Below are 18914 nucleotides of genomic sequence, written 5' to 3'. Positions count from 1 at the left end.
CCGCTGGTCGGTCGCAGATCTGCCCACCTTTCGGGCACGGGTGGAGGCTCTGCTCTGCCCCTACTCCAATTGGGGTGTCATGACTACCCCGCCTGCAGGACACTGGGCCTGTTCCTGGCACGGGCGGCGACTCTGCTCTGCCACTACTCCAATTAGGGTGGTGTTTGTACCACGCCGGCAGGCTCCTGGGCCTGATCCGCAGGTCTGTTGTAGGTCTGCCTACCTTGGAGGCGCGGGCGGCGGATCTGCCCTGCCCCTCCTACCACGCCTGCGGACCCCTGGGCCTGATCTACAGGTTGATCACTGGTCTGCCCACCTTGCGGTTGCGGGTGGCGGCTCCACTCCGCCCCCTCTCCAATTGGGGTCACGCGGTCACCACGCTGGCAAGCCGCTGGGCCTGCTCCGGGCGCTGGCGGCGGCCCGGCTCCTTCCCTCTGGCTCGACGACAAATTGAGGAGACTCGGGTGACTGTGCCTCACCCCGCCTACCAGGAGACCAACTGCTTATGTCACCACTGGTATTGATGAAGTTCCCTCCTCCGCCGCTTTCTGCAGACATCAGATCTCTGCCATGTTGGTATCCTATGCGAATGGCAGCATTTCGTTCCCCTTGCCGGGCAACCAAAGCACCGGGTGAGTCCTGACCGGCCCTCAGCAGGACCCGGACTGGGAAGCAGTTTCCGCGGGCTCCTAGCCCCGGGCCAGGGAAGTTCCGGGAGCCGGAACTCGGCCACTCCGTGCTCGGTGTAAGCTCCTATAAATGTAAGCTCCAAGAAGCAGTCCCCGCGGGCTCAGTTCCGGGAGCCGTAATTCGGCTGCTTAATGCTTGTTGTATGCTCTGGTAGGCGCAGGGTCCAAGAAGCAGCCTCCGCGGGCTCAGCAGCCGCTCCGCGCTGGGTATTCACTCCGATAAGATCAGGTTCTAAGAAGCACCCAGGCGCTGAGCCCTAGCAATCTGTCTGCAAGCCGCAGGCGAATTGCAGCCTGAAATTACCTGTTCTATGGCTGAATGAGCTGCGGTCAGTCGAAAACAGCGGTGGTGACGTCAGTTTACCAACATGGTGGCTGCTGGCCTCCTCTGTGGTCTGACCGGTGTGGAGAACCGAGATGGACCGCTTCCTTCCCCCGTCTCGAACCCAGAATTCAGCCCTGAGTACGGTGCTTGCGCGGCTGGCAGAAACTGCAGCGCTGTAACCCTGCGTCTCTATCCCAGCGCACGCTGCAGATTCTAGCCTCGGGCCGATTTGCTGAATAAGCAGTGCGACAAACCTCTCGCGTTTGAGTCCCCGTAGCTGATCCTCGTGCGATGGAAATCCTTCCTCCAGGTTCCGGAGCACCCCACTATTGCTGGAAATTCCTAACAAGATATCCTTTAGCCGTCCTGACTTGTCATACTCCCACACAGTGAAGCAGCACACGGGGGCAATGCACTCCCCTCGCCGCCATCTTTCTCCCTCCACAAATATGTATATTTCATGCTAGACTGAGTCCTGTGCTATGTAGGATTGGTTTTTTTTTCTGTCCTGAATTTTTTTGCAGAAAACAATGGAGAATACTTACCAGAAGCCAAAAGATCAGACGGTATAGTGATACCAGATTTCGAACTATACTCCATATATTTTAATTAAGCAATAAATCCATAAAGTCAATCACATGATTTTAAGAGTGGGATATATTTTGAGGAGTTTTTTTCTCCTTGGAACCATGACACTATTTGTCTCTTGATCACTTGATTATGATGTCTTTCCTTTATCAAAGGAGCTGTGCTTGAGGTAAAAAAGTAAAATGACATGTTTACTTTTTAAACTCCACTGTTTGGTAGCAGAAAAAAATTTTCCATATTCACTTCTAAACATCTTTATCTGATAATCTCTTTTACTGCACTTATTTTAGTACTCATATTTTTCCTGCTTTTTGTAATAATTCTGGCATTCATAACTATACTTTTTAAAAAACTGTGTTTTGGTTGCTGAGAAATAATATTTTTCCTTTTCTTTTCTTCTCTTCTGTTTTTTCCCTGATACTGGTGATTGAACTCAGGAGCACTCAACCACTGAGCCATGCCCCAGCCCTTTTTATATTTGTAGTTAGAGACAGGTTCTTTCTAAGTTGGTTAGGGCCTCACTAAGTTGCTGAGGCTGGCTTTGAACCTGTGATCCCCTTGCCTCTGCCTCCTGAGCCAGGGGGGTTATAAGTATGTGTCACTACACCTGGCTAATATTTTTCATTATATTTATTTACATGTATAGATGCCATATTTTTGGCAATTGCTATAATTACTAATACTTCACTACCTAACTAACCTAATCTGTTTGTTACAAAGTTAAGAATTGAACTTTTGGTCACAACAAACACATAGCAACAATCATTATAAGCTCCTATCATGTGTCCAGTTTGCCAAATTAGGTAGACAGGTAATGAAAACAATAATTTATTAAACTATCAGTAAATTGTTTATACTTGTAAAATTTACTGATCACATGAGTGAATCTTTTGTTGCTTTGGAACCCTTTCTATAAAATGATCATATCTTTCATGCTAAAATGAGTACATACAAGGATAAAGATTTAATCTATTTTACTATTTCTGAGTTTTGTATCATTAAAAATATAGACTCTTTAATAATTGAATTAATTTTTTTATATGTTATTTCTGACCATACACTTCAGACCCAGTATACTTTTACAGTGTCTTTGCAGACAAGGAATAAACACTTGAATTATTTCAGTTGCATTATAAAATATAGATAAAATATCTCAAGAATCATTAATATAAGCACTTTAGTTAAAACATGGTGATAACATAATGGGCATATGGAAGATACTTTTATTATCAGATTGGATGTGATAAAGATGTAGTTTTTCCTCAGTAAAAAATGTGAATTCAATTTAACTACAGAATGTCTCATTTTTACATAGTAGGATGTCAGTTAAGTCAAGGATAGTGCTTAAGTACAGATTCTAAACTCCAATTGCCCGCATCAAATCACAGCTCCACCACTGGGAAGCATGTTTTTTTTTTTTGTAATTATTTAAACTGATTGTGTACCAGGTTCTTTATATGTGAAGAATAGAATATAATCATAGACTATAATAATAGCCCCTTACACAATGGTAGGTTGTGAGGGTTAATATTTGTTATAGCACTTGGAGCTGTGTTATTATTTAATTCTAAAATTGATAAAACATATCCACTTATATCTGAATCATTATTATTCTATGTATTCTTTATTCTCTTCATGTTTCACACTAGTTATTTTACCATCATGGTTTAAAGCTAATCTAGATTGTCTTAAATATTTTCCCATAACTCTTAAAAGGTATAGGCATACCTTTGCACATAAATATGTAAAATTATAATGTATTTATTGAGGTGATAAAGCCCATGAACAGAAGATGGCTTGAGCTCCCTAAATACAAAAATACTGGGATGTTTTGGTTGCTTAAAATTGTTATGGTACTGGTAACTTTCAAAGCATTATTTTAAAGTTGAAATGGACCTCAAAATCCAGCTTTTGTTCTTGCATAGGATATCCTTCCACAAATTATTCACACAACTCATATTTCATACAACATTTATGACAGGCAAATCAATTGTACATGGAGTGCTTTTCTTCCTTTAATCAATGCTAAAGATGCTTCCTTGTAACATGTAGGCACTGAATCTCTTTCTTTATTATAAAACAACACAGAATAAGTTATTTTGACATGCCTTAATTTAAAAACCCACCATATGTTAGTATCATTATAAAATAAAAGAGAGATACACAAACAAAAGTAGAAGCTTGAGGAGTATAGGAAAATATTTCTTTTAACTATCACCTGAGTGAAGAAATAGAAAGTTACCAATTATCTCTATTATACTGCCTTTCTGTCCCCTGGAGTATCCACTGTCCTAATGTTTATAATAATGACCTCCATCATTTTAACCGTTAGAAAGCCAAATATACTGGAACTGTAGCTATAGCTCAGTGGAGGAGCATTTGTCTTACATGTGTGAGGCACTGGGTTCGATACTCAGCACCACATATAAGTAAGTAAAAAAAATAAAGGTCCATTGACAAGTTAAAAAGAAGCCAAATATACTTCTCTGGATGATGTTTTGTTAGTTTGGCTTATCTGAAAAATCTTACATATGTACTCTTAGACTAAATACACTTTCAGTTTTTTCTGAGCAGTACATGATCTAAATTTCCATGTTTTCTTGGTTAATTTCTACTAGACACATCATAGTTTATCAAATATTTCAAATTACTGTGTACAAAAGTGAGCAGAGTACACCAGGTGTTTTATACTGTTGGAGAGCACAGTGGATGTCTATAATCTGTATACATTTTCTAAAATACATGTGACTAATTTTTTTAAGAGAGAGAGAGAGAGAGAGAGAGAGAGAGAGAGAGAGAGAGAGAGAATTTTTTTTTAACACTGTCATGGCTTTATTCAAAAACACAGTTGCACAAAAGTATTAACCTCAACGTTTACGGAGAGATTCTTAAAGAACTTAACACACTATATACATACTGCAATACAAAGAGCATTAAAATAGGACCCCAAACTTCTACAAAATATAAAACCTCCCTTAGTTATTTGCATGAAAATACCACCCACAAAAAATAAGTTCTTAAAAGTTATCTGAAGGTTCACTATGTGTTGTTTTCAAACCAAAGAACTCTAATTTTGATTGCACAATAAGATGATTGATAAGAAAGTCAATATATAGATTTCATTTTAAAAATAAGTATTTTATAATCTGGACATAGTATGTAAAGAGAATTCTTAGAGACTAAAGCAGGGCATATCAATTGTTAAAAATTAGGAGAAAAAAATGTCAATCTTTTGTACTTTCTGATCCCCCTACTAAATTTATTCCAAGTGTTTTATTTTAGTCAGTTGTGCAACTGTTTTAGTTTCTCCACAAATAACTTTTAAAATGCCAAGTCATACATTTTAAACTAAAAAAAAAAAAAAAAAAAAAAAAAAACAAGCAGCAGTAGTACTACACTCAGTAATTTAAATGTGTCCCAGTAGAAGAATAGCTTCAATTAGTTTACTGACACTAACTTTTAAAAACCTTACAAATATTCAAAACAAAGAAAAAATTTTAAGATAGTCAAGATGAACAAAGCAGTTACCTTGAACATGGAGCCTCCATAACAAAAACAGAGATGTACTGTGTACTTGTTATATTTTATTTAGTAACCATGTAAGTAAGCACACACTCATACTTATCCCAAATATTCTTCTATTTTAATGGACATTCACTTGAAAATAAGTCTTAATTTTAATATTTAATCCCAAATATTTTTCCAACTGCCTATAATATTCCAATTAAATGCTACATCTGGTAATGCTTTAAAACTATAGGAACTAAAGGTCTACTCAGAAAAATTATAAATGCTGCGCAGGGTTGGTATCCAAATAATTTGGGATGCCAACTTAAAAACTGACTTAAATGTCTCCTTAATTATCAACAGGCAATGGACATTGATGCTAATTCAAAACCCCTCCCCTGCTTCTTTACTTTCTTCCTCCTACTTATATGGTCTTACATATTTTCAGTCAAGAAAGATTTACAATAAGCAGAGCTTGCTGCCTGAAATTGTATCAATAACAATATTTGTATCTCAGAAAATTCTCAGTTTCTTCCACTCTGTTTAAAACCCAGAGAGATCTGAAAAGGTGGTTGAGGTATAAGACTAAAGGTTTTCTGGGTATCCAGAAGTTTCCAGCTTCCTTTTGGGATAGAGAAAGGGGAGTCAACAAGAAGGGAGGTTGATCATAAAGAAATTGATGAGAAAATGCACACCTAAAACAAAACGAAATAAACAACCATTGGCATGTCATGATCTGCAGCCTAAAGAGAGGGCTCATCTGCGTGTCTCACTTAGTGTAGGCAATTTTTCCTTCAAAAATAAAATCTTATCAATCACCACAAAATCCATGAATTATATTACTGTCTAGAACCTCCCCCAAATCCACAAACTATATAATTTGTTGAATAGAACCTTTATTATTCTGCTTCTACTTTGCAACTTAATTCATGTGACAAAAAACCACCCAAATATCTTTAGCTATTTAAAAAAAAGTCAGTGACTTCAAAATAAAGATCCCTGTATCATCTCTAAAAAAATAGTAATCAACTTATTCAAGAGACTACTGTCATTTCATATTACAGATGACTGTAATTTCAGTTAATTTATAAATAACTTTAAAATCTTATGAATGAAATGCACCAAACTTCACCTGTGTAAAAGCAATCATGTTTTAATTATGGACTAAAAATTACTAATACAATGAACTTGAATTTGAATTAGAAAAATTAAGCTTCTAAATATAATTGCTAGAGAATGTCTTAAGGGGGAAGTGTCAATGAAATTTTTTCTCTACATACAATATGATCATTAACAGACTAGTAAATCTTAACTGGAATGATAAGGCAAAAATAGTAAAACCACACTTTTCTATAAAAAGTTACACATTATCTTCTGTAGGGATAGCTATTGTACATGAAAAAACAAAGATGTGATCACTCTATTGCACACCCAGGAATGCTGGGGAATCTGGTCTTAGAATGATCTAGTCATCTTCTTCCTCTCCATCATCTTCAGCATCTGGTTTCCTCTTCTCCCCCCGGAGACCTTCTTCTTCCTCTTCCTCCTCTTCTTCCCCTTCTTCTACATAATCATCATCATCTTCTTCATCCTGAATTTCTTCTTTCATCAAGTAAGAAAGGCCCACTTCTTCTTCTCCCTCTCCCAATTCTGACCCTGCTTCATCTTCATCCTACTCCTCATCATCATCTTCCTCCTCTTCCTCGTATCCTTCAGGTGGACCAGCTTCATCTTCCTCTTCATCTCCATCATCTTCATCTCCATCCTCATCATCCTCCTCTTCGGAGTCAGGTGCTTCATTGTCCTCCTGATCAAATCCATCTAAGTATGTGATTTGTTGCAGCAATTCAAAAATACTTTCTCTGTAATCTTCCAGATTTGTGATCTCACAGTTAAACAAGTCAAGACTTTTCAAATTTTTAAGATTTTGCAGAACTAGGCAAACACTTCTGCAAAATCTTAAAAATTTGAAAAGTCTTGACTTGTTTAATGGAGGGAGACCCTCATTGTTATACAAAATTACATATAAGAGGTTGTGAGGGGAATGGGAAAATAAACAAGGAGAGAAATGAATTACAGTAGATGGGGTAGAGAGAGAAGATGGGAGGGGAGGGGAGGGGGGATAGTAGAGGATAGGAAAGGTAGCAGAATACAACAGTTACTAATAGGGCATTATGTAAAAATGTGGATGTGTAACCGATGTGATTCTGCAATCTGTATTTGGGTTAAAATTGGGAGTTCATAACCAACTTGAATCTAATGTATGAAATATGATATGTCAAGAGCTTTGTAATGTTTTGAACAACTAATAAAAAAAAAGAAATGAATGAGAGCACCATTTGCTGACATTGTGGGATGGTCTAGGCAGTTCTCAGGAGGAGGTACATGAAGCCATCACATTTACTAAAAATTGAGAATGGCTGAATTGGAATAAGCTATGCTTTAACTCAAGAAGTCTGGAAAAGAATAGCCAAATAAATCCCCTCAAATAGAAGAAAGGAATTTATGAAATATGAGCAAAACTTAATGAACTAGAAAATAAAAATATAAATATGATCAAGAGAAGAAAAATCTGATTCTTGGAAAAGGTGCCTAAAATAAATATGAAGAAGAAAAAAAGGAGTCACAGACACTAGTTTAGAAAGCTGAGAGGTTGCATAAGTACAGATGTAGTGGATATGATAATAAAACTGTAAAAAGATGTTAAAATTTAAAAACTTGATTAAAAAACACAATGTGATACCATTAAATATTCTCCAAAGTGTCAAAAATGGAAAAGATAAAATCAATTTTTTTTCAGTATGAGTAGTAACTTTTACACTTTTGATGAAAGTTTAAATTGTTGTAACCACCTCAGAAAGTATTGGGCAGTATGTACTATGTATATCCTATGACTCAGCAATTTCATTTCTGGATAAATAAAAGAGAAATGTATATATGAATTCACCAAAAGACAGGTACAAAAATGTTTATGATAGTATTATTTTAAATAGTGAAAAACTGGCTGGGCTTGGTAGCGCATGCCTATGATCCATCCCAGTGGCTCGGGAGGCTGAGACAGGAGGATCTAGAGTTCAAAGCCAGCCTCAGCAAAAGTGAGGCACTAAGCAACTCAGTAAGATCCTGCCTATCAGTAAAATACAAAATAGGGCTAGGGATGTGGCTCAGTGGCCGAGTGCCCCTGAGTTCAATCCCAAGTACCCCCAAAACAAAATTGAAAAACTGAAAATAAACCAAATGCTCATATATGGCTGGTTAGATTAATTAATTGTGCCATGCTTGTGAAATGGAAAATCATGCAGCAATGGGAATGAATAAACTGTGAATATGCAACAACATGGATGGGTTTAGAAACATTAGGTTACCTGAAAGAAACCAAGCAAAAAGTGTGCTATTATATGATAGTTTTCATATATATATATATATTTCAAAACAGTCAAAATTGTTGTATAGTGCTATAAATCATCATGGTGGCTACCCTTGGGAAGGTATTTAACACTGCAAGTTAGTTGAGAGGCTTCTGAGATGCTGGCTACATTGTTTCTTGAACTTGATCTTGGTTGCATGAGTTCATTTTGTGCAAATTCATTGAGTAGTAAATTTATTATCTCTGTACTTTTAAGTGGACACTACATTTGAATAAAATTTACAACAAAATGAATATAATATAAATAAAATGATATAAAAATTAAAAAAAAAAAAGATTTTGCAGAGCTTCTACCGTACTGAGATCTTTGATTTTGTTTCCACTCAGATTGAGGTAGGTAAGATTTGGACATTTTTCTGCCAGGACTTCCAAGCCTTCAGAAATTATATTGTCACTAAGTTCCAACTTTCGAAGTTTGTTTAAGCTGGGATGTTGGTCCAATGAACTTAATTCCACATTAGCCATACTCAGAAACTCTAGTTCTTTAAAAGTATCATTCAGGCCTTCAATTTCCCCATTGACACACAGGCAATTATCAAGAACTAACTCTGTCACCTCCTCCGGGGCTCGGTTCCTTAATTCCATGTTAATCCTCTTCTTCATCTCCATGTCCTCCTCCTGCTCTTCTGCTCCTACTCTCCTCCTTTCCCCTTTCCTGCTCTTCCCACTACCCCCCAACCCTGAAATTATAAAAAGATTTGGAAATGAATGAAAAGAAACGCAAATTTAAACGCCCACTACCACCAGATAGATGTGGGGGAGAAAGAAAAGAATAGCAAATGGAGTCCAAGGAGTTGGGACTCTAACTCGACTGCCCCCACCTCCTTGTCCACACACCCGTGCGCACACACACGCACGCACACACACACACGTGCGCACGCACACACACACACACACACACACACACCAGCAGTTCCTTCCCCTTCAACGGCTGCTCAGAGACTCGAGAGAGAATTTTTTAATATTTTATTTTTTAGTTATTGGCAGACACAACATCTTTGTTTGTATGTGGTGCTGAGGATCAAACCCCGGCTGCAGGCATGCCAGGCGAGCACGCTACCACTTGAGCCACATCTCCAGCCCCACGTGACTAATTTTTAAAAAAATATTTATTTTTTAGTTGTAGTTGGACACAATACCTATATTTTATTTATTTATTTTTATATGGTGCTGAGGATTGAACCCAGGGCATTGCACATGCTAGGCAAGCACTCTACCACTGAGCCACAACCCTAGCCCCCATGTAACTCCTTTTAGGAGGTGAAAAACATTAGTTCAATCTGAAGCTTGGATTAGATAAGGCCCTAAATATTCTTAGAAATACTGCCATGACAAGAATTATTCATTATAGTACTTAATGTTGTGAGTTCAATCATAAGTCATTTCATTTAACATTTTAAAACATTTTCCATATTATTTAAGTGCTGGACTGCATATTAAATATTATTTTAATTTCAATTTAAAAAAATGAGTTGAAAAAGATAATTATTTTGAAAAATATAATTATTTTGATTAAATCATTACTATACACATATTGAATATTGTTTAAATCCTAAATTTATACAATAAAGTTTTCTTTTAAAAACAAAATAAACAAAAATTATATAAATATAAAAATGGGACATTACAGTGGAGTTGAAGAAATAGAAAATAAAAAGATGCATACTACAGTTTACTTGAAACTCAGATTTTCATTTTTCATATTATGGACTTCAGTTCCCAATAAGCTACCATAGTTTGGCATTTTATTTTCTTTAGTGCAATTTAAAACAAAATGAGTAAAAAAATATTTAATCATACTTCAGATGTACTTAATGATGTGGCAAGATACTGAGAAAGAATTAAAAATGTGTAACATTCGATTCTCAGCACCACATAAAATAAAATAAAGATATTGTGTCCACCTAAAAGTGAAAAATAAATATTAAAAAAATAAATTGATTGGCTTTTTTATTAATTATAAAGGAAGAGGTATATTATCATAGCCATACAAAGCCCAAGAAAAAAAAGACAATATCACAATAGTTAAGACCCTAGACTGTGAATTCAGACTACCTGTGATTTTATTACATCTGATCTCAGTCACTTTCTCACTATGTGAAGGTGAGGAAGCCAATTATCTTCTGCTGATGGATAAAATAGTTATTATAGTAGTACCTATTTTGTAAGATGGTTGTGAGGAAGATTAGATTATATAGTAAATATAAATTATTTTGCATATGCTTGATGCATGGATAACATTCAGGCACTTCAAAATACACTAACTGCCATTGTTGAAATTTAACCTTCATTCCTTAGAGGGCATTAGTATGTTAGTATTAGTTTTATATTATATAAATATACTGTACTTTCTATTTATATTTAATTTCAGACTAAGGCCTGTGCCAACTAGGATCTATTTTCTACCCTGTATCTTTTTCAGATAAGAGAGAATACTTACCAGAAGTGAAAAAAAAAAAAAAAAAAAAAAAAGAATATATTTTCAAGAGCTAAGAATCCACAGCTGCCACACTCTCATGTAGTCCAAATGCATCCATGTTTCCATTAGGAGTATGATTCATTTAATTAATAGTTCAGAAAAAATTCTTATGGGGCAAGTTATTGAAAAATTGGATTAACCAAAATTTATTTATATGGATATTACAACCCAATCACATTTTAATTCAACAATTGAAATAGATAAGATTTAATGTCAATCTCTATTTAATTCAGATGCTAGAGAAAAACTAGATGTGGTATTGTTGGAAAACTTGATGAATCAGTTTTGGTTAAATGTATTTTTGGCTCAATATTTGTAGTCTTTTAGTGTATTCTCTTGTTACTCATAATTGTAGGTAAATTATTGCCTAATTAAACCAGAAGGGCACTGTATTTGTTTATGTGTGTTCCAAAAATCATTACCATGTAGCCAGGATGTATTTATGCGAAGGCTATCTGTGTTGATGTGGCTTAGACCTTTGGGACTGATGCCCCATGGAGGTGATTAAACAAATCAAAGAGATCATATATCCAAATTACAGTTTTATGAAAAATTGTTTTAGGACATTATGTATCATATTTTATTTTTCTTTTTATATTTCTTTGATGGAAATTAAGAAATGATTTAATTATGTATTACATCAAACTTAGGAAATTAAATATTTAAACCTTAGTGTTGAGAGCCACAGCTAAAGGGGCCCCAGCAAACTTCCAGCTGCCAGCAAACTTCCAGCTGCCAGCTGATGGATTGGCTCACAGTGGCCCCAGCAACTTCTAGCTGCCAACTGATTGGCTTCTCTGCGGTGATGCTCATTGGGCTGTTTCCCTGCCCTTTCAGACCATGGAGCTGCTCATTGGGGGACTTTTTTGGCTCCGCCCACAAAACCCAGCCAATCGGCCTCAAGAGCAGGAGGAGTGGGGGAGGTGGAGAGGCTTGTGGGAAGCTGGTGGTGCAGTTGGGCTCTGAAGGTTTTTCCTGAGGAGCTGTTTTGTTTGGTGTGTGTGGTTCTAAAAATAAAGTTCATTTCTTTTGACAAGTGGCTCCTGAATTGTGCCCAGCCAGACTGCAGCATTTGGTGGGCCGCACGGGGAATGACTGAGGGTAAGTGATAAGGTAAACTGCTCGCCCCTGAGGGCAGGGCGAGAGGATGGGTAGCCATTTTAAGATTCTTCTTTTGTTTTGTTTCACTTTTGTTTTAAGTTGCCTGTCCCTGGAGATGAGTGAGATGGAAGAAAAACTGCTCACATCTGAGGAAAACCTATTTGCGTCTGAGGAACAGATAGGGAGAAAGGACGGATGGACATTTCAGGAGGATAGAAAGGCTGATATAATGATTTTGTGTGGTTCCATTTTTATTTCATTCTGTCTCGGTTTTGTTTGGTGTTATCTTGTTGGGTTGTATTATAGGAGAAATATGGGATCAGAAATTAGTAAAAAACAAACCGAAAGAGTGTTAAGTAAATTGTTAGAGGAAGGAGGCATCCCAGTAAAATCAAGAGCAGTCAGGGCATACGTTGATACAATACAAAAATGTAGCCCATGGCTTTTTAAGGAGGAGTTGTTAAATATATCACAATGGAACCATCATGGTGAAGATTTAAAAAGAATAGAAAAGAAAAGCCCAGGAACTCTGCCAGTTGGCACATTGACATTGTGGGCATTGGTATCTGGTTTGCTTAGTCCAAAGCCTTCAGTTCAGACAAAGGTAGAGGAAGGAGAAGACATATTGATTCAAGTAAAAGAGAAGGTCTCTCAAGTTAGTCAGAAAGAGGAAAAGATTCAAGTAAAAGAGAAGGTCTTTCGAGCTAGTCAGATAGAGGAAGAAAGCTTAGAGCAGAAAAAGCCATCAGGGGAAAAATTACAACAAGAGACTGCTACTAACACCTTTCTATCACCAGAGGGCATAAGTGTCCAACCAACAGCGCCACCTCTACAGGAGACTGCTACTAACACCTTTCTATCACCAGAGGGCGTAAGTGTCCAACCAACAGTGTCACCTCCATATGCTGGGAGGCCCCCAACCCCTGCAGTTGATAGTTGGGATCCTGAGACAGGATCTCAAATATTAACATGCCCTGTATTTGAGGCAGGAGGGCAGCAAATTCACCATGCTTTAAATTTCAAAACAGTGAAGCAGCTAAAAGAGGCTGTAACAACCTATGGTCCTCAAGCACCCTTCACTGTAAGCATGGTCGAATCCATTAACAACTTGAACATGACACCAGCAGATTGGGCTAATATGTGTAAAGCTGTGCTAAATGGAGGTCAATACCTGTTATGGAAGGTTGCCAATGAGGAATTTTGCAAGGAGATGGCTAGGAGAAATGCAGCAGCTGGTTATCCTCAGAGAAATCTAGATATATTGTTAGGAAAGGGACCTTATGAGGATCAGCAGCAACAAATTGCATATGATCCTTGCGTATACGCACAAGTTGCTGCAGAGGCGGTTAGGGTATGGAAAACTTTACAAGGACATGGAGGTTTACAAGGTCAATTATCTAAGGTAATACAAGGAGCTAATGAATCTTATGCTGAATTTGTAGATAGGCTTATTCAAACAGCTACCAGAGTTTTTGGGAATACAGAACAAGCAATGCCATTAATAAAACAACTGGCTTATGAGCAAGTGAATCATTGGTGCAGAGAAGTCATTAGACCATGGAAGCATGAAGATTTAAACACATATATTAAATTATGTAGAGACCTTAATGAACAAGAGCAAGTTGTGGCAGCTGCAGTAAAACAGGCTTTAGATGCCAGAGACATTAATGAACAAGGGCAAATCGTGGCAGCTGCAGTAAAACAGGCTCTAGATGCCAGGCCAAGAACATGCTATAATTGAAAACAAACAGGACATTTTAAAAGGAATTGCCCCATAGGAGGAGGGTTTAACAAAACTAGGTATCAAAGGAGTAGAATACCGGGTATTTGCCCACGATGCCATAGAGGGAGACATTGGGCTAATGAATGCCATTCTCAAACCACCATAGAGGGTACTCCATTATCAAAAAATGAACAAGGACCAGGTGTTTATCCATGATATCGTGGAGAAAGGCATCGGGCTCCATTGCCAAAAAATGGACAGGGGGGCCCAATGCTCTGGGGCCCAAGACCACAAATATACGGAGCACTGGAGGAACCCAGCAACCCCATCAGGGTAGTGCCCAGGGCACATTGTCCATCAGATCCGTCATCAGACAAACCAGAGGGAGCACAGGGTTGGACATCTGCGCCTCCGCCAGATCAGTACTAACTCCAGAGATGGGAGTTCAAATCATTCCCACAGGGGTAAAAGGACCTCTTCCCAAAGGAACAGTAGGCTTATTATTGGGACACAGCTCTTCTACTCTGAAAGGACTTATGATAAGTCCTGGGGTAATTGATCCCGATTATGAAGGTGAAATAAAAATTATAGCCAGTTCTCCAAAGGGTATATCAGTAATTTCACCAGGAGATAGAATAGCACAGTTACTAATAATACCCAGCCTACATGATAAATTTTCCAGTCGTACTGTAGAAAGAGGTTCCAAGGGATTAGGCTCCACAGGTGTAGATTGGGCTATGCTTTCTTTAAATTTAGATTCTCGCCCCATGCTAAAACTAAATATTCAAGGACATGAATTTAATGGACTACTGGATACAGGTGCAGACATTAGCATCATCTCTCATCAAGAATGGCCAAAACATTGGCCATTACAACAAGCCACTCAAACACTTCGAGGCCTAGGAGTGGCGACTAATCCCCATAGAAGTGCAATGGTATTAGATTGGAAGGATCCTGAAGGATGTGAAGGAACTATACAGCCATATGTATTGGATCATCTTCCCGTAAATTTATGGGGATGAGATGTCCTAGATCAATTAGGTTTGACATTAACAAATAACATCAACCAAAATGCATCCACTATTATGACTAGACAAGCTTTTAGGAAAGGAAAAAGATTAGAAAAACAAGAACAAGGTATAGCAGCACCAATACAAATAGATCAAGGAATGGACAGACATGGGTTGGATTTTCAGAAAGGGCCTCTGAGACAATAAAAATTACTTGGAAATCAGAAAGACCAGTATGGGTTTCTCAGTGGCCCCTTACTAAAGAAAAGATACAAGCAGCCCATGACCTGGTCAAACAACAATCAGCGGAAGGACATATACAACCTTCTGTATCTCCCCATAATACTCCAATTTTTGTCATCAAAAATAAATCTGGTAAATGGAGATTATTGCAAGATTTAAGAGCCATTAATAATGAGATGGTTATTATGGGACCTGCTCAATCAGGGATTCCTCAATTGTCTGCTTTGCCAAAAACTTGGTATGTTTTAGTTATAGATATTAAAGATTGTTTTTTTTTTTCAATTCCAATTCATCCTGAGGATAGTCCACGTTTTGCATTTACTATCCCTGCACTGAATCATGAAGGTTCTGATCAGAGATATGAATGGAAAGTACTCCCTCAAGGAATGGCTAACAGCCCAACTATGTGTCAAATTTATGTTAACAAAGTAATCCAGCCACTTAGAAATCAAAATCCTGAACTACAAATATTTCACTAAATGGATGATGTATTATTAGCACACAAAGATAAAAACACATTGCTAGAATGTTATGCCACACTTACAAACTTATTAAAAAATTATAATCTAGAGATAGCAATAGATAAAGTGCAATTAAATTTTCCAATTAATTATTTAGGAGTTCTATTATCCTCAACCATGGTCCGTCCACCAAAAATTCAAATACGAGTAGATCAACTCAAATCACTTAGCGACTTTCAAAAGTTATTGGGAGACATAAATTGGATAAGGCCTTATCTAGGTATACCAACAGGAGAGTTGGGACCTTTATTTGATATCCTAAAAGGTCCATCAGATCCAAATTCACCCCGAATGTTAATGCCTGAAGCAAGAAAGACATTAAAAATCATTGAAACATATATGGAAAATATGCATTTGGATAGAACCGATATAAGTTTGCCTTTATTATTTATTGTACTACCAACAAAAATATTCCTACAGGAGTATTTTGGCAAGAAGGTCCATTATTATGGATACATTTATCTTATTCTCCTAACTCTGTTCTTACTAGGTATCCTGAGGCTGTAAGACAATTAATACTCAAAGGAATAAAAGCAGCAAAGGGAGTGTTTGGAATTTCTCCCAATAAAATTATTACTCCATATACTATGAATCAAATTGATAAGTTAGCTAATGAGTTAAATACTTGGGCAATAATCATGTGCAAATCTAATGTTTCATTTGATAACCACTTACCATCTAATCCTTTATTGTCTTTTTGGTCATCACATCCTGTAATTTTTCCAAAAATGACAAGAAAAATACCTATCATGAATGCTCCAAATATATTCACTGATGGGTCAAATAATGGTACAGCAGCAATAGTTACACCTGATCAAACTTTTACATTTTTAGTACCCAAACAATCAGCTCAAAAGGTAGAGCTTAATGCAGTATTACAAGCTGTTGTGATGTTTAAAGATTCTGTATTTAATTTATTTTCCGATAGTCAGTATATAGTTAATGCTATAGTATCCCTTGAAGATGCTGGTAGGATTTCCCCTTCCTCTACTGTTTTCTCTTTGCTTTCCACTATACAAAGTCTAATTTGGGACAGAAAAGATCCATTCTTTATAGGACATATCAGGGCACATACAGGATTGCCTGGAGCCCTTAGTTTGGGCAATGATTTAGCAGATAAAACTACACATGACATACATATTTTCTCTACACTAGAAGAAGCTACGAATTTTCATAAAAAATTCCATGTCAATGTTAATACTTTACAAAAGCATTTTAAAATAACTAAGGAACAAGCTAGACAAATAATAAAACAATGTCAAAATTGTGTGACCTTTTTACCACAAGTTAATCTTGGAGTCAGTCCTAGAAGATTGATACCTAACCATATTTGGCAGATGGACGTCACACACTTGCCAGAATTTGGAAAATTAAAATATTTGCATGTTACAGTTGATACTTCTTCTGGATTTTTGATGGGCTCCCTTCATGCCGGACAAAAAACTAAAGATATTATAGCTCATTGCTTACAAAATTTTGCCACTGTGGGTGTTCCAAAACAGTTAAAAACAGATAATGCCCCTGGTTATACTTCTACCTCTTTTAAACAATTTTGCTCAACATTTGGCATTATTCATATAACAGGAATCCCATACAATCCACAGGGACAAGGCATAGTTGAAAGAGCTCATCAAACTATTAAAATGTACTTATTAAAGCAAAAAGAAGGAATTGGGAAGGGGTATATATTCCCCAAAGATAAACTTAAAATAACCCTTTTTACTCTAAACTTTTAAAATTTGGATTCATCAGGGCTTAGTGCTGCGGAAAGGCATATGTGTCCAAAAATTGTACATAAGCCCAAGGTACTTTAGAAGGATATTCTAACAGGACAATGGAAAGGTCCTGACCCAGTAATTGTCTGGAGTCAGGGGTCTGTTTGTGTGTTTCCACAGGGAGAACAGCAGCCGATTTGGATTCCAGAGACATTAACTAAGGTCCTGACCCAGTTATTGTCTGGAGTCGGGTGTCTGTTTGTGTGTTTCCACAGGGAGAACAGCAGCCGATTTGGATTCCAGAGACATTAACTAAAGCGATTTCTACAGACCAAAACTAAGATGATTTGGCTCAAATCCATAACAGCTGATATCCAGAACTCCAGTTTGGCTACCCTTACATCTGCGACAGAACCAGGATGTTTTTTTCAATATATATTTTATTATTGCCCTTTCCCACATCATGAAGTTCTATTTTGTTTTTTGAGCTCATACAGACCTAGGTTAATGTTTTGCTGATCAGTTCTATTTTTTGACTATAGAGTTTTTAAACATTGCAATGGAGATTTCACCTGTAAAAAGTTATAAGGCCTTTACTATTATGTTATGTGTTGTATGTATTATATTATGTGTGCACACTTGTGTTTTGTGTTATATGTTTGAATGTACATATGTCCATATATCATATATGATGAGCACTCATGAAAAAATGGATCCAAATATTTTTTTTTATTCACGTGATTTAAATGGTTTAATTTAAATTGGGTAAACAACTGTTGAGGATTGTTTTAATATGTGAACAAAAAAGGAGGTTAACAGATCTGTTTGTTTACTTTCACCTTTCCTTTTCATTATATTTAATAATTCTGTTCAAGATAATGTAAATTGTTAAGAAAATTGTTTTCTTTTAGTGCCTTCTGGAATGTTACATAATTTTTTCTTTAGCCATTAATGCCAGAATTCCTATCTTCATCCCAGTGCTGGTGAAGACAAAGATAAAACCAATCTACAGCTTCTGCAATAGCCATCACCGAACTGCTTGCAGAACTTGCCTGGACTATGTATCACTTGTATGCATTGTGAACTCACCTGTATGCATTGTGAACTATCTGTTGGTGCAGCGACTTGTGGTAGTGTTGGGGTATTTTTGCTGATGATGTCATCGGTGGTACAATTTTTCCAAAAGGAGCTGTCAATTGGCTTGGTGTATCTTCCTCCCTTCTGCTTGTCATGGTCGTTCAGCTAAAATTTGGGGGCCAACAGAGGTGAGGCAAAGAACCTCACCCCCCTGCTGGTACAAAGACCTATCCACAGGTGTGGCTGTATACTGGACTGGTAGTCAGTGATGGGTAAGATCCAATTGCAATGGTACCAACCTAAGACAGGAGGCTGATGCCTTGAGGTCAGCTCATCCGATAACGGGTCAGGACCATATGTACTATTGGACAACCTAAGGCAGGCATGGTCGCTAAGCCACATGCTTGTTGTTTAAACAGAGAGGGGGAGATGTTGAGAGCCACAGTCGAAGGGGCCCCAGCAAACTTCCAGCTGCCAGCAAACTTCCAGCTGCCAGATGATGATTGGCT

At 37.4% G+C, this 18914-nt stretch overlaps 1 protein-coding gene across 1 annotated transcript; it reads right to left on the bottom strand.

The window, feature by feature from the left end:
* Positions 1–6260: 6260 nt before the first annotated feature.
* On the bottom strand, positions 6261–9368 carry LOC114080214 (acidic leucine-rich nuclear phosphoprotein 32 family member E-like). Its single transcript, XM_071613979.1, is given in 2 exon segments — positions 6261–7043; positions 8823–9368. Coding segments are annotated over 2 exon segments (792 nt in total). The 5' UTR covers positions 9146–9368; the 3' UTR covers positions 6261–6574.
* Positions 9369–18914: the final 9546 nt, after the last annotated feature.

This window comes from Marmota flaviventris, chromosome 6 (assembly GCF_047511675.1).
Source record: "Marmota flaviventris isolate mMarFla1 chromosome 6, mMarFla1.hap1, whole genome shotgun sequence".
Classification (NCBI taxonomy): domain Eukaryota; kingdom Metazoa; phylum Chordata; class Mammalia; order Rodentia; family Sciuridae; genus Marmota; species Marmota flaviventris.
The sequence above is the reverse complement of the archived record's forward strand: the minus strand, read 5'-3'. Positions and strand labels throughout refer to the sequence as shown.